This window comes from Aulonocara sp. 'chitande type north' Nkhata Bay, linkage group LG15, assembly GCF_057382095.1.
Source record: "Aulonocara sp. 'chitande type north' Nkhata Bay isolate Kocher_YH1m ecotype deep benthic linkage group LG15, A_spYH_male_GT1.1, whole genome shotgun sequence".
NCBI classification, from domain to species: domain Eukaryota; kingdom Metazoa; phylum Chordata; class Actinopteri; order Cichliformes; family Cichlidae; genus Aulonocara; species Aulonocara sp. 'chitande type north' Nkhata Bay.
The window spans coordinates 39,683,979-39,710,705 of record NC_141358.1 but is presented as its reverse complement, the minus strand read 5'-3'; the positions used below and the strand labels follow the sequence as shown (position 1 = coordinate 39,710,705).

The 26,727-nt window shown below is 40.7% G+C and overlaps 1 protein-coding gene across 2 annotated transcripts; it reads left to right on the top strand.

The window, feature by feature from the left end:
* The first annotated feature begins 594 nt into the window (after positions 1-594).
* LOC147313670 (ankyrin repeat domain-containing protein 13C) lies at positions 595-26,433 on the top strand. 2 transcript variants are annotated; one of them, XM_086263394.1, is made up of 14 exons: positions 595-1,309; positions 2,935-2,976; positions 9,400-9,504; positions 14,150-14,235; positions 16,264-16,309; positions 17,193-17,259; positions 18,490-18,634; positions 19,066-19,197; positions 20,075-20,236; positions 21,245-21,295; positions 23,227-23,306; positions 23,493-23,591; positions 23,776-23,876; positions 23,993-26,433. In XM_086263394.1, the coding sequence occupies exons 1-14, from the start codon at positions 916-918 to the stop codon at positions 24,121-24,123; spliced, it is 1,641 nt and encodes a 546-aa protein (XP_086119520.1). In that variant the 5' UTR covers positions 595-915; the 3' UTR covers positions 24,124-26,433. The 2 variants fall into 2 exon arrangements, with proteins under 2 accessions (XP_086119520.1, XP_086119522.1); XM_086263396.1 differs by lacking the exon at positions 21,245-21,295 and having other exon boundaries at positions 597-1,309.
* Positions 26,434-26,727: the final 294 nt, after the last annotated feature.

Sequence of the window (26,727 nt, the reverse complement as noted above, 5' to 3'; positions counted from 1 at the left end):
CTGAACGCTTTCAGTTACAAGGCCAAAGCTAATGGGTAGTTGATGTGTGTGGGAGTTGGATTTCGGTGTTCGTGTAGCTATATTAGAGGTCATTTTAGATTAAAAATGTAAAATATCAAATCACTTTTATTGTCACATCACATGTGCAGGTACACTGGTACAGTACATGTGAGTGAAATTCTTGTGTGCGAGCTTCACAAGCAACAGAGGTGTGCAAAGTACAATAACATAAGAACAAGCAAATATAAGAATGGCTAAATCTGAGAATTATATGAATAAATATATGTACAATATAAGAGTGTATGCATATTACTGAATGTGTATACTAAATATGTATGTCTACGTGTGTATATATGTGTGTGTGTGTGTGTGTATACATATTTTACAAATTAAATAGAGTAAAAATAAAAAAAATATATAAAATATACAGAGGTTGGCTCTTATATGGCTCTTAAATTTGGACTCAACTCAAATACATGAGTAAAATAATAGAAAACGTGTTTATTTTACACTACTGTAGGCTGTGTTTTGATAAAATAGGAGCGGCTTCAGTGAGTGGCCGGTAATAACCTTTCGCAAACTCTCGCGATAATACGAGCCGGAAGATATCAGCCGAAGCGTTCGTACTAGTCAACTGGAGCCGCTTATGTTGTACTGCAGCCGTCGACAGTTTGGGGCGGTAGGAGGAGAGTGGACTGTTTGTTTTCATAAGAGACCGGCAGGAGGGGGGTGCTACTTTTTCGTCCTCGAGCAAACTGTGGTTTTTGTGTGTCCGTGGGAGAAGTAAGTGTTTTCATGTTGTGCAGTTTCCAGTGTTTGCGCGAAGACTTCCAACTGGCGAATCGCATCAGTTCGCCCGGAGGGTCATCGTCAGCGACGACACCCTCTGCTCCGTCAGCGTCGACCGTTTAGAAAATGACCGGAGAGAAGGTCCGCTCCCTGCGCAAGGACCACAGGCCGAGCAAAGACGAGGACTTACTGGAGCCCGACGAAGAGGCTGCGACCGGGACGTTTACAGCCTCCAGGACGAACAACAAGAGCAGAGCGAGTAAAATCTTCAGCAACCACAAGTTAATCAAGTCTTCATCCACACAACAACAACAACAACAGCAGCAGCAGAACCAACAGTCGCAGATTAATGCTAACACCAACACACTGTCAACATCCGATGTTATCGATGACAACAACAAAAACCCCATTATCCGAACTGGGCAGGACTTTCCGGTGCACGAATGTGTATTTAAGGGAGATGTCCGACGACTGTCTTCGCTCATACGGACGCAGAATATCGCCCAGAAAGACGTCCATGGTGAGTTTAACAACTGCTCATCTCAGCTGCCTTTAAAAAGCCCACAATGAACTGCCAATTTCAAGGTCCAGTGAAGCTTAGTTTTAGCTAATAGGCCATCATTCTCCGGCAGCATTAGATGTAGGCGAGGTTTCTTGTTGCCAAGGCCCAGATAACTGATGTCCAAATTGAGGAGCAGTTTAATGTCAATACCCTGTAATTTCTTCAAATTCACTTCTTTCAAGCCTGCATAAGGAAAGGTCCCAGCGGCCTTTCAGTCCACATTTCAAATTTATCACATATTCCTTGTGACATGAGTCATCTTTAAACACTGGATGATAAGTTGGTTCAGGGCCCTATGGCTAACGCATCAAGGCGTGTTGTGCGAAACTTCGGGATTCCCAGACTTGACTGCAATTCATCTGCAAGGCAAAGTCTGTTCAGATAACGCCACATTTTCCAAATCAACGCATTCTTAACTGACAGATCTACAGCGAAGGGTTGTTCCGGTTCGCATGTAAAGAAAAAAGGATGGGCTGTGCTTACTGTCAGCTCTGGAATGTGTTCTGTCCTCAAAACACTGACATGCTGTAATGAAACAACGTAGCAGAAGGGGAGGGCATTTACTCTGGTGATGCTGAAGAATCTGAACTTGTTAAGCCTTTTTGCCTTCTCGGTTGATGGTTACCTGGGCTCAGTATCTTGAATTCGTGGCTTTATTCCCATAAATTTTTAGCTTCTAGTGGATATAAGTTGAAGCTGGACCATCAAATCACTGAAGTAAGGCAGGCTTTGTTTGATATGTTTATTAACACTATTATATTTCATCCATTCACTTTGCTGTTTTGTTATGATTTTTTTTCCAGAAAACTTGTTGCTTAAAGAAATACCTTTTTAAACAATTGTTTTCCACTTGCTTGTGGGAGGGAGGAAATAGTCCCAGTGAATCCAGACAATACTTTCGTAACACTGCGTTGTTGACGAGTTAAAATGCAGCTTGTTTACAGATTAAACGTCATTTACGTCAGCTGATTTTGGATTGGTGCTTTAAAAAATATCAGTGGTTTATTTGAAACTGTCAACAGTGGTGGCTGTAAGTGAACTCAGACCTCATATACACAGAAAAAAATCTTTCTGTTGTTCATCACAGCGTCCCTTGTGATTTTTAGCTGAACCCCAGCTTTGGCACATTTCCCCATATTTACCCCACGTTGTTTTTGGATGCGTGCCTACCTCCGTCTTCCTCTGTAAGGGAGAGCCTGAAGGAGCTGGTCCTACAGTTTGGCCAGATAGTAGGTAGAGGCTTTTGCACACCTGCCACAAATATCATTTCTCTCTTGAATGATTACCATGTAACACATACATTGTGTCTGTTAGCAGGCCATGTGCCTGCCTCTGAAATGTAGCTTGCTTTGTGGTGCAGTTGGGTAGTAATCAGTGGTATTGCCATCATGGTAGGAGAAGGCACAGTGAGCACAGACTTACCATATCATTTGGAGTTTAGCAAAGGCTGCCTCCCAGATTAAACATCTAATTCACTCCAGCTGTGACAGCCCTAAAGGCAAAATGCTCTTCGAAGTCTCTCGCTTGTTTTTGTTATTCTTAAATGCAGTACACAAATTCTGTTTTTTTTCCCCTTTCTTCAGGAAACACACCGCTGCATCTTGCTGTCATGATGGGACATAAAGGTGAGTAGTGTTGAAACATTCACCTCCACGTGCTTTATTTTGGTTTCTCTCCTTGTCTCCGTCTCTGTGGCTTTTTAAACACGCCTCTCTGTAGGCCCGTGCATCTTTTGTTTGTGTGTGTTTCAGTTTATTTCCCTCCCTTTGTGTGTGCATTTGCCAGGCTAAGCACCACCAGACATTTGTCACAGATCACCACATAGATCCCAGAAGGCAAGATGCTCATGCATGAATAAAGAGGTTGTGTTAATGGATTTTCTCCTGGTCAAAATCACGATGGAACAAGAGACCTTTCCTTCTTTATCTGTTAAGAGCGGGTTTTCTTTTCTCCCCAACTTTATAGATTCACAAAGGATTATCAGATCATATTTAATCAGTGAGTACTGGATAATGATGATAGTGCAAGAATTAGGCCCCTCTCAGTAGTTAAAGTCTCATTCTGATTGATGTAACACTGCTGGCTCGAAAGACTTTAACTTTGAAGCTGGCACAGGAGGTAATTAGTTGAGATAAGCGATGTAATTTTCAGTGCCTATAATATTTGCTTAGTCTGTTATTTTTAGTTACCTGCCAGTGTCTCTCACCAAAGAGGTTACTTTGGTTTTGTGATCAGTTCGAATTGGCTTGTGAAAAAGAGGTGAACGTGTTTCAGAGGCTACAACAATGTGTATTTTCTCAGAATGTTGAACATATAACAAATTGCACATTAATGAGATCTGGGCGTCTTAGAATAACTGTGAGTTAAGAGTATATAATGAATATGTCATGATGTATCAAGGCAATGTAGGAATCTTACATGAGTTTGTTTTTAGAATGAATTGCTCTGGCTGGACTGAAAGCATCCACATAAAACATTAAAACGCTGTCCCTTCAAGACTCAATGCCTGCATTTTAATATGACAAGGAAACATCAGAACATGCTTCTGAAAAATTAATTTAGCCTTTTTTGCAGTCAGCTCCTGATCAACCATTCAGGCATAGGGTTACCCGTGCTGCACATTGTCATTTGTGGTGTTTGTCACTGAAGCACGGGTTTCGATTGATTTCACATTCGCACAGCTCAATTTCTGTCAGTGTGATGGCTCTGCCACTACCTACTGGTAATTCAGATAGCAGAGTACCGAAGTGTTGTCGTGGACGGGATGCCATGGAATTGATTTTGCTAATGAGGTTGCCTGTCTCTTGCCTGAGCTGCTGCCTGGTCCTCTAGGGATGCTCAGGCCAGACGGGCTGAAGGCTACAGCATGAGATCACAGCCTGGGTGTGGCTGGCCTGTTGGGATGCAGAGGACAAGGCTCTCTTTGTTTCTGGCTTTTCTGCATATATGTCCGCCATTGTGGTAATGACAGTTGTGCATATCAGCAGTCTACTGTCTGATCGTTTGCATGACTGGAATAGTTGCACAGGTGAAATATCTAACGTAAAAGACGAAGAAAATCCAAAGCAGAGCATAATGCAGTCCTGAAAGCTGATGTCATTGTCAGAGGAGTAAGACAGTTTGTCTGGATTCTGCTTCCTGTCATGTGCCTGGAAAGAAAACTCTTTCTTTTTTGTTTCTTTCTTTTTTTGTTTCATTTGTCTAATGGGTGTGAATGAAAGATAAAATGGTGAGATTCTAAAAATGGCTTTGAAAGATACAGTTCCAGTGAGTGTTTGACATTAGTGGGCCACCCTGGCTGGAAAAAAATACTCTAAAGTGGCACACACATGCTCATTTTAAGATTTTGATTAAAATAGTGCATTTGAGTCAAACAGGAAAAGAAAATTTCCTGTTTGACTCAAATCCACAATTGCAAATGTTGCTGAGTATGTAAATAATGGTTAAAAAAAAAAAAAGCCAGATCAACATTTAAAATGTACTCAGACTTAGTCAAAACTGTAGGGTGAAGGTAGGGAGCTTTAACAGCAATCGGATCCTGTCGACAGAAGCCCCATCTGCAGCCAGTGCACAGCAAGTAGCATTAGATAAGTGCTTTACATCACCATCCTGTTCCCTCACTCATGAGTTGAATGCGACTCAAGCAGGACGTCTGTGCAGCAGATGCACGTGCAATCAGCCCAGCAGCCCACAAGGAGTTTTCCTTTATCAGTGCTCACACAAGTGCATATTAGATCGAACAAGACAGCAAACGGTGGCTAATAACAAGCAGCCTAAATGTCATTTTATCCAGTTAGCTAACTTTGTTTATATTTAAAACACTAAATACACACACAGCAATACATTATAGCCATTTTGTATAGAAGCTATGCTGCCCAAATTGGGACAAGTGATCCCAAATTTGTCATGATTTGATCATGGTTATCTAAAATTCAATTTCATTTTATTTATATAGCGCCAAATTACCGCAGCAGTAACCTCAAGATGCTCTTATATTCCAAGGTAGAGACTGTAATACACAGAAAACAACCTCTTTTGAGCAAGTACTTGGCAACAGTGGGAAGAAGAAACGGGAAGAACCCTCCAGCAGAACCAGTAGGTTGGGAGTGATGGGAGGAAGGCAGGACAAAAACACACTGTGGAATAGATCCAGTGGAAGAGATTCACAATAACTAAGGATGAAATGCAAAATGGTGTGCGTAAGCTCGTAGTGAGTGAAGAAGAAACAGTCATCATGGAAAGCCCACAGCACCCTAGGCCTATTGCAGCATAACTAAGGGAGGATTCAGGGTCAACTGATCCAGTCCTAACTCTATGCTTTATCAAAAAAGGAAAGTTTTAAGCCTAATCTTATACCAAATATCAAATATCATACCAAATATTCTTGGACAAGATACTAACTCCGATGCATTAATCGGAGTGTGAATATTTGTGAATGTTAGAAAGCACTTGCATAGAAAAAGCATAGAAAAAAAGTGCTTGTATGAGTGGATGAATGAGGTAAGTTGCATAAAGCGCTTTGTGTGCTCAGTGTTTACCATTTGAGAGGGGCCTGCTTTTAAATATCCTAGGAACCACCAACCAAATAAACTGGCAGTCTTTGACCAAAGTGGATGATTGGGTGGGTATGGTGCTGTGAGGTTTTTAAGATAGGATGGGGCCTGATTATTCAAGACCTTGTATCTTGTGAGAAGGATTTTAAATTTGATTCTGGATTTAAGAGGGAGCCTATGAAGAGAAGTATGGGTCAAATATTCTCTCTCTTTCTAGTCTGCTGCAGCATTTTGGATCAATTGCAGGCTTTTCGGAGAGTTTCTGGACACTGATAAAAATGAATTCGGAAGTGAAAATTCTTGAATGATGGACAGAAAACAAAGCATAACTGATTTATTTGAGTAATTTAGTTAAACTACTTCTGATAACTAAATACTAATCAAAACATTATTGTATTAAAATTTAATTTGTTAGGAATCTTGTGGAAAAATCTGATGTTCAGGTCACAGAATTATCAGGTAAGATACTTTTGGAGAGAGCCAAAGGAAATAAAAAAGGGGTGGGTGTGTCTGTCTGTGTCCTTGACTCTGTAGTGACCAGTGAAAGATAAAACAGTATCTGTTTGTCTCCACCTGAGCACCATGTCCATGATAATGTGTAAATCAATATTACTTTGTTACGATAAGAAAACAGAACTCTCGGCTGTTCCAAAAGTTTGACTTGTTACTCATTCCTGAGAGAAATGCAAGTCTTTGATATCTCTGAAAGCGCCTCTGTGGATGTAGCTGCCATGTTGCTGTGTGTGTCTTTCTGAGAAAATGTTTGATGGTTGATTATGAAACTGTCCTTGAAACTAAATGGTGGCGTGCCACACACAGGCACATGCCACCTTCATCCTGACCTGCTTTTAAACCGATCCTCATTTGCTGCTGTTTGAAGCCATTTCATGTACAGCCATGGCTCAATATCATAGCTCAGTCTTTACTTAACTGTTGGTAACAACTTGAATGCGTCACAAATGCTATTATTTCACCAATAAGAGCAAACAGGAGACAAGTGCTTGAAACGGGAATTACAAATGTTTGCCTGGATGTTCAAGTTTAAACAAACACTTTAGTCAGTGGAATAGCCACGTGTCTTTGCTGTTAGTCACATTTGATACAAAAAGCCTTCATTATCTCAACATGATGTAGCTACAATTGTGCTGTGATGTCCCGCTTACCTCACAGGTAATGGAAATGTATCAGAGTCGATCTTCGAATAGCAACTGTTTGTAATTTTTATCTTAAAGTGTGAGGCGATTAACTTAGTTTCTGCATTTAATTCACATCATAAACAACTGACATAGAACTCAAGTGTTGTGTGCCTTTAAAACAAAAGTGTATCCATGATGCCACACTATACGCTTGCATCTGAAACACAAAACTCAGACCAGAAGCTTGAAGGTGTGGGGCTCAGGACACACGGCCTGGCTGTTCTCCTCGTGGTTATATAATGCATGTCTGCTAAATGTTGTCGTTATCATTACACAATCGTTGGATTTAGCAGAGGGATATATAGGTCAGAGCCTTGAGGAAATGCAAAGCTTACATCAGAAAGCATGCTCTTGTCCGTTTGTTTGCCTGTGTTGCCTCCATATCAACTTCTGTTATCAGCGACTGAGTCCCGGAGCTGGGTGACAGTTTGAACTAACATGTAAAGACTGGGCTTTGCTGTAATGTTGCATTATTCATTCACTTTTCAGCTATCTTCCTGTTACCAATGCAGCTATTTTAATTCATTCAAGCATGCGATATGAACAGTATTAGTCAATCTTTTTGAAGTGGTCAGCTTTTGGACAGCGTTCGGCATCAAGCAGAAATTTACCAAGAAAATCCATTAAAGCCAGTAATGAGCCAAGTCTTTGAAACTCTGCATCACTGGTGTGACCATAATGACTTCCCAGCGCCGCGTCTCTGTTCATCTCGATTTTCTTTGCCATGCTCCCATCTTGATGTCTGCTGTACTATACACAACTGGTGTTACTGTTAATTGCTTATGAGGAGAATGTAGCCTAACTGTTTGAACTGGTTGATGTCACATCTTGCCCTTTTTATTTCTGTAACTACACTCCTGGGAGAGACGTGCTTCTCTTTGTTGTGTGGTTAATGCGTCTAATAAGGAAGAGTTTCAGATTGTATTGCCCTCCGTCATTAAGACTTTGTGTTACCCTCTTTCTCATTAATGAAACATGGGGAGTATGTAAATCAAATTCAAATTTTATTTGTCACGTACACAGTCATACAATGTATATGGTGCATGTGGTTTTGTGATGTATTTGATAGCTGTTATTATCTATGCAAAAAAACAAGTCAGGAGGATTTGAATGAGTTCACGTGATACACCCATGACTAAAAAGACCGGTCGAGCAAATGTAACTTCTGGCTCCAACAAGCAAAGGCCCCACATATGCACTCAGCAGCGGACCATTAGCACTTAGCCCCTGCTTAGCATTTGTAGGACTGACTTTTCGGGCCAGTGCTGGGACAGAGCTGTACAGATGCCAACATTATAATGAGTGATGTCACAACAAAACTGACAGCTGAGCCGGAACAACAGGCTTCAGTTGTGGCTGGCTGTAGTTTGTTGACACGCTGCCCGGAGAGCAGAGGGATTTTATGCTGCACTTACTGCTGATCTCACCATAGAAAAGAGACGAAGCTCTTTGGCTGTTTTCCAGGTGTTAGAATTCAAGCACCGCTCGGAGGGTGACTACATAGTACCAAGGGATGTCTTTTCCTTTAGCTCAAAATTTAGTTCGTTAATTTAAAGCAATGCAGGACAAAAAAAAAAGAAAAAGGAAAGATTCCAAGTCTTGCATAAGTGTAGGTCCCATATGGCTTTTTGGTTAAAGTTCTATACACAAACTAGCCCTCTGGACACCCTGGATACATTGTGAGAAATGTGCTCTATGTAACCGATGACACCTGTACTGCAGAGTAGTCAGTTTGAAGTAAACACATCAGATAAAACTTGCAGAGCAGGAGAAGTAAAGCTGTTTAACTTTGCATCTCATTTTTGTTCGGTTCCTCTGTGGTTTGAAAATCGAACACATGACTAGAGCTGGACGCAGGGTTTTTCTTCTGTGTATTAAGCAGTCACCATAAAAAATATCAATGTAGTTTTTTTTTTTTTTAAGTTTTTATTGTTTTGTTTTCAGCATATATTGTTTTATGTGTTTGCTTCATATTAATAGGATGTAAAATGAAGATACATAAAAAAACATACCCCAAAGCACCTTTTACTTCTGTGGATTTTTATTATTAGTTACTGGAACATTAATTTCCTAATATCTATGACTATGAAGTTTGGGTGCTGTCACATTTTCAGACTATTTCTGGTCAGGAAATCATCCTTCAGCCCGTTGTCAAGTCAAGATGCCAAACTGAAATCTATTAGGTCTGTGGTACTGCTAGTGAGTCGTGTGTTAGGCACATTCCTGGTGGCTTTTTGGGTTTTCAGTTTGTCCTTCTGTTTGTCTTTTGGTGTTTAGTGATTAACTGTCCTCCTTGCAGAGTGTGCCCATCTGCTGCTGGCCCACAATGCACCAGTGAAGGTGAAGAACGCTCAGGGATGGAGCCCCCTCGCCGAGGCCATTAGCTACGGAGACCGACAGATGAGTAAGTATCTCTGACTCGCTGAGTAGCTGGCTTTGCTCAATAAAACACTCACGCAGAGGTTTGAAACTGATGTTGGTCAGTGAACTCGTTTACTAAAGCGAGGCATCAGGCTTGCACCAGTGGGAGAAGGCAAGAGAGAGAAGTTTTCATCAACAGATACAAATCAACAAACGGCTCTGCACATTCTTCCACGCGGCCGCCTCGCAGTGAGGCCACCACACCGGCCTGGCTCTTTTGTCCCTCAGAGGGGGGCATTCCTCAAGGCCCTCTGGCTTTTGTATTCCAGTGAAAAGCAATTCATTAGATATTTCCCTCAGTCCTGATAGGCTGATTATGCTCAAGCCCATATCACACGTGTTTTTGTCCCACGTTTCATAATGGCCCAAAAGTTTGTTTTGAAACAGTGAGAATGTTTTGTATTATTTCACTGTCACGAGTACCTGTGGCACTGTACAAAAAGTCACGTTAGATTTTTTGTAATGACTGAGGGAGAATGGATTGAATGACAGCTGTTACAGTTTTGCTAGTAGTGCTCAGCTAGTGAGAATTTCACCTGCAATCTATTTAGAGCTTTTGATGACAGAAACAGGAAGGCTTGAGGTTTGTTCACTGTGGTGGGGTCTGTAGCTGTGGTGAATGCATTAAAAGTATTTTACAACCCTTCACTACTGCTACAGAACTACCAGGTTAGGTGTTGATTGGCCCACTTCATTCTCAGCTATTGGAACATCTCAAGTACAGCATTCGGATTTTACATATAAGTTAATAAGTTCCAGTTAAAAAATGACTTTGCTAACCTAGTACATGTTGATACATGAATGAAAGAGCTTGCTCTTTCATTCATGTATCCACACAGCCACTTCGCACCAATGTTACGTCATAAACGGAAGCAGCTTTAAGTTCCTCCATCGACTGCTTCCTCTAATGAACTGACTCAAAGTATGTCTGTTGACTGAAACCTCTAATGAACTCTAATGACATTTCATCTTACAGCTGGCAGGTTTCTTGTGCAGGTGACCATGCAGGTACATGTTGCAGTAAGGTTTTAAAGAAAGGTGTAGCTCTCTATTCTCTGCTCAACATTCATTTCCCCCGTATGTTGTTGCGACACAGTGCGTTTGTTACCCGGGTGTGTGGCTTTCCGTTTGAACGAGGAGACAAAATGTGGCTCAGAAATAGTTTTTGTCATGTGTTTGGTTCAGAAAGAGCTATTTCAGTCCTCGCTCGCCTCTGCCACACAGCTGTGTTGTCAGCTTCAGGGACTTGTTCAAAGAGAGTTTCAGTCATATTACTGTATGTGAGGCAGGGAGCTGCTTTTTCATGTGGGTGTCAGGCAGTAATGGTCTCACTAGCCTGAATAAACAACCAGACTTGGCAAGAAAAGTTTAAGTTGAAGAAGTTTGGCTTAAGAAGATCCTTTTCTCTTTCTGTGTCTTTGTAATAAGCTTGAGTTTAGATTTTTCTCACATGTTTTCTTCCTGTATTCAAAATTTATAGAGCTATTAGGAGTCACTTATAAATATCCACGATTAAGGCATTAGAATAGATTAGAATTAGAATAACTCATGATTCATCAAGTCATACATACACAAGATCACTTCATAATAGAATTAGTGCCAACAATCAGCAGCATTCATACATACAGAATAGAAATGCATCACAGCGTCTTATTTTTCTGTATACTAATTGCTTTTGGCTGAAATAATCCCTGACTATTAAATCACCCTGAGGGCACAAGTTCAACATCAAATAATCACTAACTGGCTTTCTTGTAGATAGAATCATCGTTATCCATAAAATTCATCTTCTTATCAGTATATGTTGCAGTATATGCTATTAATGTTATGGTGTTATATGTTATAGTGCATGTGTGAATCAAAACAAGGCAGCATTCAGTAACAAATGAGGAGATTTATATTACTCCTCCAACCTGTGCAGAAGAGTCAGGGTTAGAATTCCTGTAAAAGTAAAGGCACCAACAACACTATCACCAGCATATTTGAACATTTTCAGTTGGATAATTTTTATTTCTGAATATTATTATCTTGATTGACTGACTGAATGATATTTTACATTTTGCTTTTTCGGGTGATATGTGTGGCATTAGAAGGAAGAAAAGTTGTTTTTTGTTTTTTTATTAAGGCCATAGCAAAGCAAACGAATTCTTAAATGTTATTTTCTTATTTATTAATTATAAGCTGCCATAGTTTTATTTTAGCTTGTAACTAGTGAATTTTTCTACATTTATTTGCAAACAAAGGTTTGTTTATAGCCTCACTGTAACCTCACTGACAAATTAATGTAGAGCAAAATTATTGTGCATATAAAAATATGACAGCACAGGCTGCAGGGATAAAGAACAACGGAATTCTGTTTCAGCTTGTAATTATTTGTTATGTCTAAAAATTACATTTTCCTGATATGATTCAGAGCGTTTAAATGAAACTAAATTGAATCAAGCTCCCTGCATGTGATATGTCATCTTCAGTTAACTCGGCCGTTTGAGTTAGCTTGCAAAATTTGTCGACCTCGGTGAGTTTTCGCATCCATTTAATATTCTGGCCTGTGTCATTTTGAACTTTTCCCACATTCTTGGAGACCTGCCAGCAGCAGCCCTCCACCTGCGTATCTTGTTAAATAGTTGCCCTTTGTGGTAATGTAAAAGCAAGTTTTTTGTCTTGACTCTGTCTCTTTTTATTAGTGTGGAGGTGAAACTGCTGAGATCACTCGACTAATTAGTGCCAGCAAAGTGCCCCGATCAGTATCTCGGTGAATTAGTGCCAGCGTGGAGAGTCAGTTGGGTTTAGTGTTGAAACGGCCCGCATTGGTTTCTCAGTCTGTGTTGGCTGGGTGGTCTGTGACCAGATGGTGAGATTTTACTCCCTTCCTTGTCCTGCTGCGAGGCGGTGAGGATCAGGAGGAGCCCCATCCAGAGCTTGTCTACACTCATTAGGCAGCCAGGCCACAAAGACACCCTCATCCTGTAGTTGTGTCTGTGCTGGCTGGCGCATGTGCGTTCCTGTGCTCTCATTTGGCCTAGTTTTACCGTTGAGTCCTCTGCCCCTCTGTGCTGCTGCACGGGGAGCACCAGTTAGACAATATGAACAACATGTTTGTGTATGTTGACTCGCCACGTGGACATGCAGGAGGGCACAGGAGATGGTCAGGCTGATGACTATGCCATATGGGCACTGCTGCTTTTAGTCCTATTAAAATGTAGGACGGGCGGGTTCTCAGTGGCCAAACATATCCCCCCCTTTTTTTTTTTTTCATAACTGCTTCCATGACTTAATCACTGGAATAGTTGTTGTCATTTATTCCCTTCATGGCTTCGTCAAAAGCACCACAGTTATGTTAGTGAGCAACTGATGCTCCCACTCCCTAATAAGCATCACATAACATCTAAATAGTTGTTGTAAATTTGCGTGGAACCGTTTTCTTTTGCACAAGTCTCCTGCAGCCAGTGCTGCAGAACGCTTGTTAATGTGACCCATCATGGCTAAAAGCCCCCTGTGAGCATTCCTCTCCCCTAGTTCGTTAAGGAGGTTAAAGGAGTTGCTCATTAACAGGCAGCTCTGTATCTGCCATTGCTGCTCCCTTTGAACTTCCTGGAACGGTTTGATCCCTGCAGGCTATGCATCAGGGTTGGTTGGATGATGCTGGGAGTGCCCCATTTGGCTCCAGGAAGCTGGTAAATCTCAGTAAAAATTGCTGTAGCCTGTAGCACTTTTTTTTTCATTGTTGACATGATTCGCTTAGAGAAACCGTTAAGTACACAGTATTTCCTGTACGTTTAAAAACGTCTTGCCCTAAACTTTAACCTTACCAATATTGCAGGTCTGCCCTTTGCTGTGCAGCATAAAAACAGATGGTATGATATTTTTGGGCATGAAAGAAGCACAGTATCTGTCATTCTGATCACCACCTGTAATTTTAAATAAAACTGACGATGTTCTGCAAGGCACTCAGATTGTGGGAAATCTTGAAAGATGCCCATATGGAAGTGAAGCCCAGCACCCTTAATTTTAGAAATGTTCAAGTAATCATGATTAACCTCCTAGGACCTGGCGTCCACATATGTGGACATCACATTTTGGGTTATTTAGACCAAAATACTCAATTTTGCTCTACAAGGGCCTGATATCCACTTATGAGGACATTATACTGCTACTGTTACTCAAAATTTTAAACGAATATGCTCATATGTGGCTCTTATTTTTCTTAAAAACAAAAATAAATAAAAAAAAAAAATCTGGCAATTTTTCGTTTTTACATTCATCGGGCCCCAATGTGACCAAATTTCAAAGAGAAATTAAAAATGCTGCTGTGGAAGAGTTCGGGTTAAGGACAGCCTGTCTTTCAGGGAGTGTGGAGAAAATGGTCAGATTTGCCAAAACATAGTTGTTAAACTTTTTTTTTTTTTTTTTTTTTTAAACATGGTTGATCAACTCACAGTAGAATATTTATTAAGTTTAGCAGTGGGATCGGATCCAGTAAAACAGGGTTATAAAAAATATTCATGGCAAAAAGTAATGTGCCATCCAATAACCTTAAATTAAACTTTGATATGTTTTTGTATAGAAAAAGCTGGTGTGTCACTTTTTTTCTTTTCTGTTTTTCTGCTCATCTTTCCGTGCGCTCTCAGTCACAGCGCTGCTGAGGAAGCTGAAGCAGCAGTCCAGGGAGAGCGTGGAGGACAAGAGGCCCAAACTGCTGAAAGCCCTCAAAGAGGTAACGTAGTCCTAAAGTCCTGCTAGAAGCCACTTTTGCCACTCTGCACCCAACTTTGGCAGCCTCTTTTTGTTTTGTTTTGTTTTTTGTTTTTTGGCCGCTATTTTGAAGCCTCTGCCCTGAACGAACTGAGTTGGAGCCGTAACTTTATTTTAAATACTCAATGGACTATTAAAAAAATACATTTGCTCAAATTAAGTTTTAAAAAGTCTTTTTACCTTCAAGTTATACTTCTACAGCTTCATAATGGCTAATTCCAGAGTGCTGACACCATCGATGACTCTCACCGGAGCACTAATGTCATGCTAATTAATTCAGTAAACCAATAAAACCAGCCCTTTTTTTTTTTTTTTTTAATTGTAACAAATAGATATGCCTGCCACTACACAGATGAAATTGCAGTGAGTCTCTGCTTTGCATTTGTGTCGGTTAAACCACAGGATTTTTCGAGTACCATTTCTCTCTTTTATAATGTCTCTGATAGTCCTTGCTGCTCCTGACCCTTTGATGGGATATCTTGTTTTATGGTCATCAGATCTTTTTACCTGTCAGAGTGCTCTCATTCAATTCTGTCCTGTTTCTTTTCCTTTCACTGGGATCTATTCTGCAAGCACAGCCTTAGCACATGTCAGGGGTAGACATTTGTTCAAACACAAGTAAGAGAAACAAGACACTGCAGACCGACTCAGAGAGTATTAGAAAACGTGCGCACGGGTGAATGCCTCTGAGAAGACACACACACCGAGTGCAGGCTCGGTTGCTTTATTTATAGTGAAAGTAAGTTACATAGTACTTCCTCTTTTAACAGAAAGGGGAGAGGTCAGGCATTATCTCAGCTTATCTGACCTTGCACACATACACTGAAAATAACAATGCAGAAGTATATCATGCTTATCTGACATCACTAGGGATGGGTATCGTTTAGGTTTTATCCGATACCGGTGCCAAATCGGTACTTTTGAAACGGTGCCGGTTCTCAAACGATGCTCAAACCGGTGCTTAAAGAATGGAGAACACAAAATTGGTCCAAAAACCTCTCATGGTCAGCTGTTTTTTGTAAAAAGATAACAATGTTAGCCTTTTCTGCAGCTATGGGGCGTATATGGTATCACTCTTGGCTGGAAGCAGTGCTTAAACAATGGAAAAAACACAAACTTTGTCCAAAACCTCTCATGTTTAACTGTTTTCCACTTTTTCTTTGGTCATTTTAGCCTTTTTGGCCAGGGTGAAGGGAGTATCTGCCATCAAACAAGAGGTCAGCTGTGCAGTAATGCTGAGGAAATCAAGAACATGACACGAGCAAATAAAACTCTGCGTTTTATCGTGTTTAAAGAGGTTATACCACTTCACCTGACCTTCCTCCCTCACTGTAAAAGTTTTAAAGTCTCAAGTACTTGACAGACCTTGAAGGCTGTATTTTCCCTGAAATGATGAGACCGGCGATTTTCTTGTGTCATCATCTCTCTGAGATTATAAAGCTCTGGGAAGTGATGATCCTCGGCCAGCCTGACATCATTGCTGACGTGTGGATTGAGACCACCGATCGTAGCGGTGATCCAAGCCTTACAAGATAATTAGACTGTACTGAGGTGGGGTTTGCTATGTAAAGAAGCAGAGGCTCAGTTATACTTTCATGTAAAGTGAAACGCTGGCGTGCTACTTTTATAATCTCATTAAATAAAACCAAATATGGTGTCCAAGTCTGTGGTTTAATTTATTTTTCTGTTGCATAGAGCTCGCTATGTCACTATTGTTACAGTGGGTGAATTGTTCTGTCATTATCAAAACCATTGTCCTCGTGGTGTAACTCAGTAGGAGTACTATTTATTTTTGAGTATTCTTAATAATTTATTTATTTTCAATCTGGTGGCTGTGAGGCACAGAGAGGGTAGGGAAGTTGGAGAGTGTTGAGAGACAGACTCTGACATTGTGGGTTTCCGGCCTTTTCATCAGATCTGTGGAATAATAATCAGCAGTAGAAACACGTAGCCTCACTCCTTATTGATTTTTCTTTATCTGTGTTCACAGCTCGGAGACTTTTACTTGGAGCTTCACTGGGACTTCCAAAGTTGGGGTGAGTCAAGTTTCTCTGTCTGCTCTCCTTTGACAGTTTCTCAGATTTGATCCACTGTGGAAATGAATCACATGTCATTGTTCTGAAAAACGAACACTAAGGAATCTCAGGGAGAAGAACAGACTTAGTGTTCAGGTGGTTACGGATGGATTACCGTGTATCATGAGGGACGTTGAGTGACGTCAAGCTGAAAATGACAGTGCCTGTTTGAAATGAGCCAATACGCCTTCCTTTAAAATGGATGTCTCACCTTTAATGATCTAATACATCAGGTAAAACATAACAGCGGACCTCACAGATGGAGCACGGTGTGTGGCGATAGACGAAATGCCTTCACTAGAGCTCAAGCATCAGCATTAGCTTAGCTTGCAGACCAAACCCAGGACTGTAGGCCTGGGCTGATTTCTGTGTACTCAGTGTGTCTTTGTGAATTATTGACAAGGTGAATAGGGTTATGTAATACACACGTGATGGTAACAAAATGTAAAATGGTTACATAAGGATATATTTTTGCCAGTTGAGATGGTGTAATAGTGAAAGTTATATTTTTAAGGTTTGTGTGCTCGGAGAACAACACAGACTTGTATCAGATGCACATCTTGCTTATTGACTGGTCTTTATTTTCTGTTGTTGTTTTTGTTAATGCGCAACTATTCTTCTGTACTTTGGAGCAGCAAGTAGAGTATCATGCCTTCAGTTACTTAATACGATAGGGACTGTGAGTTATTAAATATTTAGCTGTTGAACTACTTCTGGTATGTGGCACTCTAGTTTCCAGGTTTATATGCCACCAAAGCTTTGAAATCTGCAGTTTTTTTTCCTCAAATGTGCTTTCTAAATTTAGACGTTTTACACACCCTTACTGTATCTTTTCATGTTGCAGTGCCTTTGCTCTCCAGAATCCTGCCTTCAGATGCCTGCAAGATCTACAAACAAGGCATCAACATCAGGCAAGTCCTGTCAACAAATGTTCATTTAAATAGCATTCTGACATTTCAAAACTCAGTCACTTCTCAAGCTGCCTGTTAAAGTAAACCAGAAGATGTAAGCCCTGCCATATTAAACATTTCCCAGAGAAAGCCTGCTCTTCGTGCACTTTGTTGCTGGTTTATTTGTAACTGCTGCTGTACACAGCATCCACTCGTCTTTCTTTTCTCTACTTCCAGTTTCTCAGTTTTGTTAACTAGAGTGTGAAATCAGCGCCTGCAGTATGAGCAGTACGAGGAAGCCGAACAGCGATCCCTCTGTGCGCACAACTCTTCCTTCTGTTTCGCTTTAAATCACAGTCTCATAGATGAAGCTACTGTACAGTCTACTGTGCTGAGTAGCTCACTTACAAAGAGCATCAGCAGAAATTCATCACACCCTGACACATGCTGACACAGTCTCAACAGTGAATCTACAGTAGGAATATATGCCGCTGTGCTCCAGCGCCTTTCAGGCAAAAATCCAACGCTATGCAGGCTTTGAGGGCTGGCTTCCACATTTACAGCATATGCACATAGATTTTCATACATATATGACAAATCCTGCCACCCCTTTATCACGCACGTAAACCTATGCCTCTATGTTTGGGTTTATATCAGCACAGTCTATTTGAGGATTGAATTGAGTTTGTAAAAGTGTGTGTGCGCGCGCGTGTGTGTGTGCATCTTCACTCTTCCTTATGAGGTAACCTTGATGTGGAGCTTGTCATTATTCTGTGAAACCGCTCCTGGCTGTCTAATTTGGTATTCAAAATGCCCTCTTATTATGCCAGAGTTGTAGGGAGAAAAAGGGAGAGCGAGAGACGGAGCGGGTGAAAGGAAAAAAACTGTCACAGCAAGTTCATTTACATACCAGCTCCACGGTGTGTCAGGCCTATCATACCTACCCGTAGCACCTACCGCTTTGTGTGCATTCTTCTCAAGCAGATCACTTATTCTCTTTGCCGTCACGCTTTATTTCAGGACTACCCACTCTGACAACACAAAGAAAATTTTGAAAAGTGCTGTTGGACTCCCGTGGCAGTGATTACCATACACATTGTCTCCGACCTTTCAAAAGTGTAACATCGAGCACAGTTTTGTCTTCGCTCACAGTTTTGACACGGTTGTGCTGCTGGCCTGAAAAGTTAACTTGAGCTCACAATAATTCTGACTTTTGTCTCCTCTGTGTATGTTCACGATGTGTTTATGCAGACTGGATACAACCCTGATAGACTTCACTGACATGAAATGCCAGCGGGGTGACCTCAGTTTCATCTTTAACGGCAATGCTATTCCCTCAGAGTCTTTTGTTGTGCTGGATAATGAACAGAAAGTCTACCAGCGGATACACCATGAGGTGTGTGAAACCCTTGGGGCCCTTTAATTTGTGATGTCTGTTAAGAACAAAGCAGCATATTTAAAGTTTTGTCATTGACTTGAAAAATGCAGGTTTGTGATTCTACAGTGAAGACAACTAAATCTAAAGTTGTTTAGTTGTGTTTAAGTAAATTATATAACAGTGTCCCTACATATTTTGGTATTTCTTATGTCTAGCAGGAATATTTGACCTGATGACAGCACTAGACCAAAGGTCAGGGCATCTAAATGTTAACAGATGTAACCCTCTGGGAAACTACAACAGTTCAACATCTTGTGTAAACACTTCAGAAAGAGTTGGAGGAACCGACTGACATCATTGTTTCCAACACTAGGATGTGGCTGTTCAGTGTTCACTATGCATGATGCATAATGATGTGCTATATTTATTTATTTATTGTACACTTTAAGGAGTCGGAGATGGAAACAGAAGAAGAAGTGGATATTCTGATGAGCAGCGACGTGTACTCCGCCACACTGTCCACCAAATCCATCACGTTCTCTAGGGCGCAGACTGGTTGGCTGTTCAGGGAAGACAAGACGGTGGGTGTCATTTGTCAGCTTTTAGAAACTCTGCTCTAACTGTGGACCTTCAGGGACTTTTAAAAGTTTAAGACATAACGACTGTAGTCAACTTTTGAACCCAGTTCTTGTACTTTATAACTCAGTTGACTGGGATAGCTGGTGAAATTAAACTTTACTTATGGTTTCACAGATATATCAGTGTGTAACGTGACATTGATTGCAATATCTCATTTTTAGGTTGTTGTGTTTTTTTGTTTTGTTTTTGACTGTTTTCTTTAAAAAAACCGGACCTGAAAAGAACATCAGCAGCCTTTAGACCGGATCTGAAGCCTGATCGATATGAGATTTTAATACCATGTATTTGATGATCATCAGATATATGGACGGATACCAAAACCTTTTTTTTTCTTCCAGACACATGAAACATAAACAGATTTTGCTAATGTTGTTAAGTGTGTGTATTTATGAGTCCTTACTATAATAATAAGACGATGGCCTTGTTTTGCCGACGGGGAAATTTGAGCGTTCGGTGGTAAACTATTCAGTGTTAATTCATAACAAAGGTGTTTTTCTTCTTTAGCTTCATCGTTTTTATTTATTGGCAATTTCAAATTCCAGTGCCAACATATCATATTTCCTGTTGTAACCCCCACACCAGGAAGGAAAGGCAGTAAATACATCAGAGAGGCAGTGATGACCCCAGGAAGGGAGCTCAGGTGACAGGATTGGGGTTCAAAACAACACAGACAAATCTGGCAGTGTGGAGTTAGTGACTGAAATATGACAGTATTGCTTTTTGCCCTCTCAATCCTTTGTCCTTTTGACTTCTGTTTGAAAGGGAAATTGGTCAGTCTGTGGCAGGGGGGAACTTATCTAACTGTTTATTAATCTCCAGGAGCGCGTGGGAAACTTTCTGGCCGATTTCTACTCTGTGAACGGCCTGGTGCTCGAGTCCAGGAAGAGGAGAGAGCATCTGAGCGAGGAGGACATCTTGAGGAACAAAGCCATCATGGAGAGTCTGAGCAAAGGAGGGAACCTCATAGAGCAGAACTTTGAGGTGAGCATCACTGACATGAATAAAGATTTATGTGTCTTTGTTTGATAACTTCACAAACCAAAAAAACAAAAACAGTCTTCCTGTGGCTATGCCTATTTTATGTGCAGTTGAAGTCCTGTTTTGAAGCTTTAACTTTAGCATTATAGCATCACATGTCAATTCTTTAGAGCCAACCTTCAGCATATTTAGACGAGAGGTTGGATTGATAAGTTATGAGCTATGGCCAAAAAGCTGCTTAGCTATCTGCATCCATATTATTAGGCACAGAGTTATGGAGTGCTATGCAACATTCCAGTTCAAGTTTATTTATATTGCAGCAGCACACAATAACAGTCATCAAATGAACTAGTGTCCTGCTGGACAGACTGTAAAGTTAACCGCACATCAAGCCAAAACACACAAGCACTACAATCATAGTCGGGAGGTCCAGTTCAGTGACTTGAATTTGGAGACATGAAGTCTAGCAGACAGCTACCAGCTGCAGCTGCCTGTAACGGCATCCAGGCGTCCTTCAAAGTGGTCGTGCTCCCAATAATTCAAACTTTAGGTCCTGATAAGATTTAAATAGGTGAGTTAAGTACATTTTAACAAAGACCTCTCGCTTATGAAAAGGGAAGTGGAGACCAAAGGTTTGTGGTAGTAAACTGAAGTTAGCTGCTTAACATCTGAATCTGTGAAGGGTGACTCTGTTTGGGCCAGGAAATGCAGTTTTTATCACTAAACGTTTGTCACCATACTTCTTTTAACCTTTTTTATTTCTACAGGGAGATACAGTGCTGCAGGTTTGATGGGCACTGAAATGTACTTAATTTACATTTCTCTAGTTCATTTTCCCACAGGTTCTCATTCAGCAGTGAAGTTAAAGTCGTTAAATTTGTGTTACAGTTTTTTTTCTTTAACTTGGGTCAGTTTGTTCTAACATGAATCCTCGAGTGCACCTGTGTATCAAGTGCACCTGTACACCTCCAGCACTTTGTCGATAAACATTGTCTTTACTTATACCTGCAGCGTAACCACCAGTCCAATCCTGAAACTGTCCTGTCCCGCTGGAACATTGGGGTAGGACACAAGCCTCTCAGACAAAATAAACCTCACAGTACTCCTCACCCCCGTGTCCATACAAAGATAAATCCTACAGAAACGGACCCTGTCGAGCCACTTTGTATGGTTTATTGAAAAATTCCTGACTGGATCCCCACTAATGTTCCTTTTGATGTTTTTATTTGTTTGAAGACAGAATGAACAAATGCCCCTGAGCCACTCTGCATGGATTCAAATTCTACCACTGCCCCCCAGTGGTGAAAGCTACTAAGCTGTTCATCGCTCACCCACCATCCCCTCACTATAGTATGTTCGAGAGGAAGCCGTAAACACAACCACTCTGTGAACATAAAGCCTCTCGACACACAATGGACGCTCACGGCTTTTTGTTCTGTTTTTGACCGTCCTGTGTTCTGTGTTGGGCTTTGTTTCATCAAAGTGTTCTCTGTTGTCTGTCAGAACTTTGTGCTGATGTGAATTGGTGCCTGCTCTTGTTTAAAGTGGGGGGGAAAACAGTTTGAAGGGATATCATTTTTTGTTTTAGTTTTGATGTGAAAATAGTCTCGCCTCCACACCTGTGGAAAATGATACATGGGAAGTGGATGAGATAAGCAGCTGCTGTGACGCAACGGTGTTTACTACAGCAGGAGAGAACAAGTCAGTCTGTGGACGCAGGCAGAGCGTGGGAGGCTTTGGAATAGAGCTGGACACTATTGATCGCACGGATGAAAGCTAACCCCCCCCTCCCGGTGCCGTGGAATGATGGGGGAGCAGGTCCGGCATGCCAGCAGATCAAGGTCTCCACAGCCTGTGTGTACTCTGTCCTCATCACAACAATGTGCCAGGCCTGGTACACAGTGTGAGAGAGGACATAATAAGGCTGCACACCTTATGTCAGCCATCTCTTGGCACAGAGGTGTCTCGTCATCCAGAACCTGTTTTCAGATTCTTCTGCCCTAGTTGTCGTACTCAACCACAGCTTACAAAACAGAGATCGGCTGGTTTAATAGTGATTTTAAAAAAAATCTGAACTCTGGCAGAGCAGGGAGCTAATATTTAGGAATAGCAGACTGTCAAAGCACCTCGTAGTTCAGAGTCATCCAGAACAGATCGTCCAATCTTAATATGAACTGACACCGAAGAAGAACATTAAATCAAGAAGGCCAAGCGCCAAACGTTTTCCAATTTTTTGTTTTTAAAAAAAACATTATTTCTTTTGAAGAAAGTTGTCTTTGATCCTTCGTTGCTCGTGGGGAGAGTCACTCACTTCAGCTGATAAAAATGATCTGGTGAATGAATCTGATACGGCAGCGTTACAGCTGAATTTCAACAAAGCTTAACATTTGAAGGCTGTTTACTGTGCAGCTCCTGTTTATTCAGTTAAGATCACTGGTTCACACAGTTGTTATCAACCATGAACAATAACATAGAATCTAATTTCAAGGCCGGCACAACAGCATCAACAGCTCTCCTTCTCCTCCTTCTTCTTCTCTGTGACCGTTTGTGACGCTCACCCGCTGAATTAACTAAAGATTTAACATCACTGAATCAGGACTTTCTAGATTAAGTTTGGTTGATTCCCGCTTTTAGTAATTACTGATTTAGCTTTAATACTATGCTAACATTTAGCTTATTATATAAAGTTACTTTGCTGTTGTTGGATGGCTGTTAATTATGTCAGCATAAAAGTATACTGCTTAGTGATGCGCTGGGGCCCTCTAGTGGCATGTGCCGTGTATGTCATTGCTCTGCGGGGAAAAATTAAAGGTGTGTAGGTAAACACTAATGTTGATATAAAAGTAATGACAAAAAACATCTGTATGTCACAACTTAGATCAGTTTTAACATTTTTTTTGTTAGTTTCACTCACTGTTTTTAAGTGTGACCTTTCAGTATTTTACACTTTAGCCTAACCATGACCTTTTTTTAATCTCTTTTCTGACTTTTAGCCAGCAAGAAGGCAATCTCTAACCCCCCCGTCACCCAACACTATATCCTGGGAAGAATACATCACGGCTGACAATGGAAAGTAGGTGTCTGAAGTGTTTGGGAATAAATAAAGCAGGAATCTCTACGTGTGCCAAATGCAATATTCACATAGGTTGATGTTTTAGTTACTGGAAGAACACTGGTAGTTTTCCATGTCTGCATTAATGAGCTGTGAGCTCTTCCTGACTGAACTGCCTTCATCGTGGGATAAAATTTTCTGTCTCAGAGCTCCTCATCTAGGAAGAGAGCTGGTGTGCAAGGAGAGCAAGAAAAACTTCAAAGCCACAATAGCCATGAGTCAAGACTTCCCTCTGAGCATCGAATCGTAAGTCTTCATTTAAGCTGCCCTCCAGATGGTTATTAAAAAGCAGGCAGCATCATTTTCTATTGGTATTTTCAGGCTTGTTTAGTGGGGATAAAGGGGGAAATTATTCATTCATTGAGACCTAAATGCTTTAGTAAAATAGACTTTGTTTTTGTTTGTTGATTTGGGTTCTCGTGTCCCTCAGGTTACTGAATGTTCTGGAAGTGATTGCACCCTTCAAGCACTTTAATAAACTCAGGGAGTTTGTTCAGATGAAGCTCCCCCCTGGCTTTCCCGTCAAGCTCGGTAAGCAGAGTTTTATATGGTGTTGCAAACAGTAGTCTGCTGATTGATGTTCATGACTTTTTCGTGTGATGTGTTCTTCATGTCATCCATATAATTGTGCTCTCGGCTCCCCGCAGACATCCCCGTGTTTCCTACGATCACGGCCACGGTGACGTTTCAGGAGTTTCGCTACGATGAGTTTGATGAATCCATTTTTAGCATTCCCAATGATTATAAAGAAGACCCTAGCCGCTTCCCCGACCTTTAACCTCACACACTGGACACTGAACCGCAAACAAGCAACGAGGCAACATTATGCTACAGAGGGTACTTTTTGAATTTAAGAAACAAAACAAAAAACATGAGGAATAAAAACTGTGTTTTGCGACTACCCCTCGCCCGCCCCGACTCTGAATACAGACGGCGACCAGACAGCCTAACACACCTAAATTTAAATCGGAGGTAGCGGGTTGTTCGACATCTCCTCGTGTCGCAGGTTTGAACTTTACCTTTTAGATTTGATTCGATGCAGCGTCCGAGGCAGGAAGCGCAGGTGACTGTGAGAATCTCATCAGTGAAGGGGCATTGGAGTTAATATGAGAAACAACACAGCAGGTGAATTTTCTGTATATTCAGTACGAGTACGAAAAACAGCAGCTCAGCTGATGCTTTGTATTTAAGTATGTAAGTAATGTTCATAAAGGGACTGTTTTAAACTGATGTGTAGTTAAAGCACTGAGTGACTGTGAGAGACGCTGGAGAGGAATTCCACTTGAAATTGATTTTGAGATCAATTTTTCACTTTTCAAAACACTCGTGAAAAATCATCAGCCTTTTTTTAAAAAATATTTTATGATCTTACATTTATTAAATTACATATCATAATTTATGTCCTAATCTATGTTACAGGCCTGTGTAAGAACTCTATTAAAGAACACACTAGACTATTCCTATTTAATGATTAAGGATGAAATGTAAATGTCCAAAGGGGTCGAATTATTACTAAAAAAGTGTTACTTAAAAAAAAAAAAAAAAAGGATTATAACGGCCATGTTAAGTAAACAAGAAAGTGAAAGGTCTGTTATTTTAATTTGGATGTAAGTTTGAAATGCCAAGAATAAGCTTGACATTTGACTCAACGATATTCTTGGGATGTGAGGTTAATTTAATTAGTTTTTTCTTAAGGTGGCCTTTATAATCCTTTGAGAAGTTTGTTTTGTATAAAGCTGAGTACTTTTTGTAGATAAAAGTCCTTAAAAAAAATCAGTTTTCCGTAGAATTCCACTTTAACTGTGCACATTTTTAACGTGTGCGTGTGTGTGTGTGTGTGTGTGTGTGTGTGTGTGCGTGCGTGCGTGTGTGTGTGTGTGTGTGCGTGCGCGCGTGCGTGTGTGTGTGTGTGTGTGTGAGCGATGATTTTTACTGGCACAGAGTCAGTGAATATTTGAGGCACTATTTGGATCCACTACACCTACTCGCCTTCCAGCTGACTTCTTAGACTCATGTTGTGAAGCTGAATCTTTAAACCTGCATTTGAAATATTAACTTTTAATGGCGGCAGTGGTAGCGATGCTGCAGATTTTAATGGTACTGCGAAGTCTGAGCGACAGGGCAGTGTAAGTTAGGCTAACCCAGCCTTTTGTTTTTTACTTCATCAGATTGTTTTGTTGTTCTTTTTTTTTAACTGTGTAACCAACCGCACAGTTGTGCTAAAAGAGGAACTCTGGGGATTGTACAGTGAGCAGGTGTCTGGGAATCAGTAAGTACAGCATTCATGCCCCTTTTTTTTCTTACACTTAACAAAAATCAGGCATTTCCACCGCACACTATAGAAATACATGTTCAGTTATTGATTTGTCTTTTACTTTCTTTTTTTATTCCTACGTGTTTATGGGTTTCAGACATCCTCTGCAAAAAGAAGAGTTGTGTAATGTTTTTTATTTTTATGCATCATGTGACATAATTTGAGACTGTTGGTTTGTAAATGGTGGGAGTTGCTTTTTTTGTACATACTTATGTTGCTTTAACAAGAAAAAAAAAGAATCTCTTAATTGTTTTGTTGGATTTTTTTCTTTCTACTCCCTGGAGATGTGTGGAACCAATAACCTGTCAGCTGTGTGAAGAAGCTCAATATCAGTCTGTAGGAAGGAAGGAAGGAAGGGTTTAACTCTAAGGAGTCTTCGTAGGTGCTGCTATGGTTCATGAGCTCTTAATGTTGATACAGACAGCTTTCTGTGGGATGTTGCTATTGTACTGGTGGCTCAGAGTTGTTCAGCATCCTAATCATTGAAACACCGTGCTTACATATGCATATTTAGTATGATAACCAAATGCAGTTTGACTTTTCACATTCCATAGTACAGGCAGGCGCAGCTAGTGGAAGTGTGCCTCTTCACTGACATAATGCTTTACATTTATTTGATGCTCCTTCCCGAATTCAGCTGATTGGATTTGACATGTTTTCTGTAGGAAATGATTCATCCATGTCTAAATGTCAGTTGTACAGCAAAAACTGTTGTATAAGTCTGCGACACTATTTTCATATAAAATGTACCGAAATAAAAAGCCACATATCTAATGTTTGCACTCTTGTGTTTTTTCTAACTTGGTCATATTAAAACATGCGTGGCACGGATACGACACCTCATCTGGGTATCCTTTTATTCTGAGCTCGTTCTGGGGCATCCTACACTTCCTCTTCTTTTTTTCTTTTTTAACCTTTGTGGGTTTATAAGTCTTTATTTTGCGTTTTACTGGACAATGGGACAAGACATGGTTGTCAAATAGTCAATATTTCAGTTTTTGTTCAACTAAAACGGAGCTGCGATAGAAAGTTTGGTTTATAGCTTGACTGGGCAGAAAAGAGAATCCG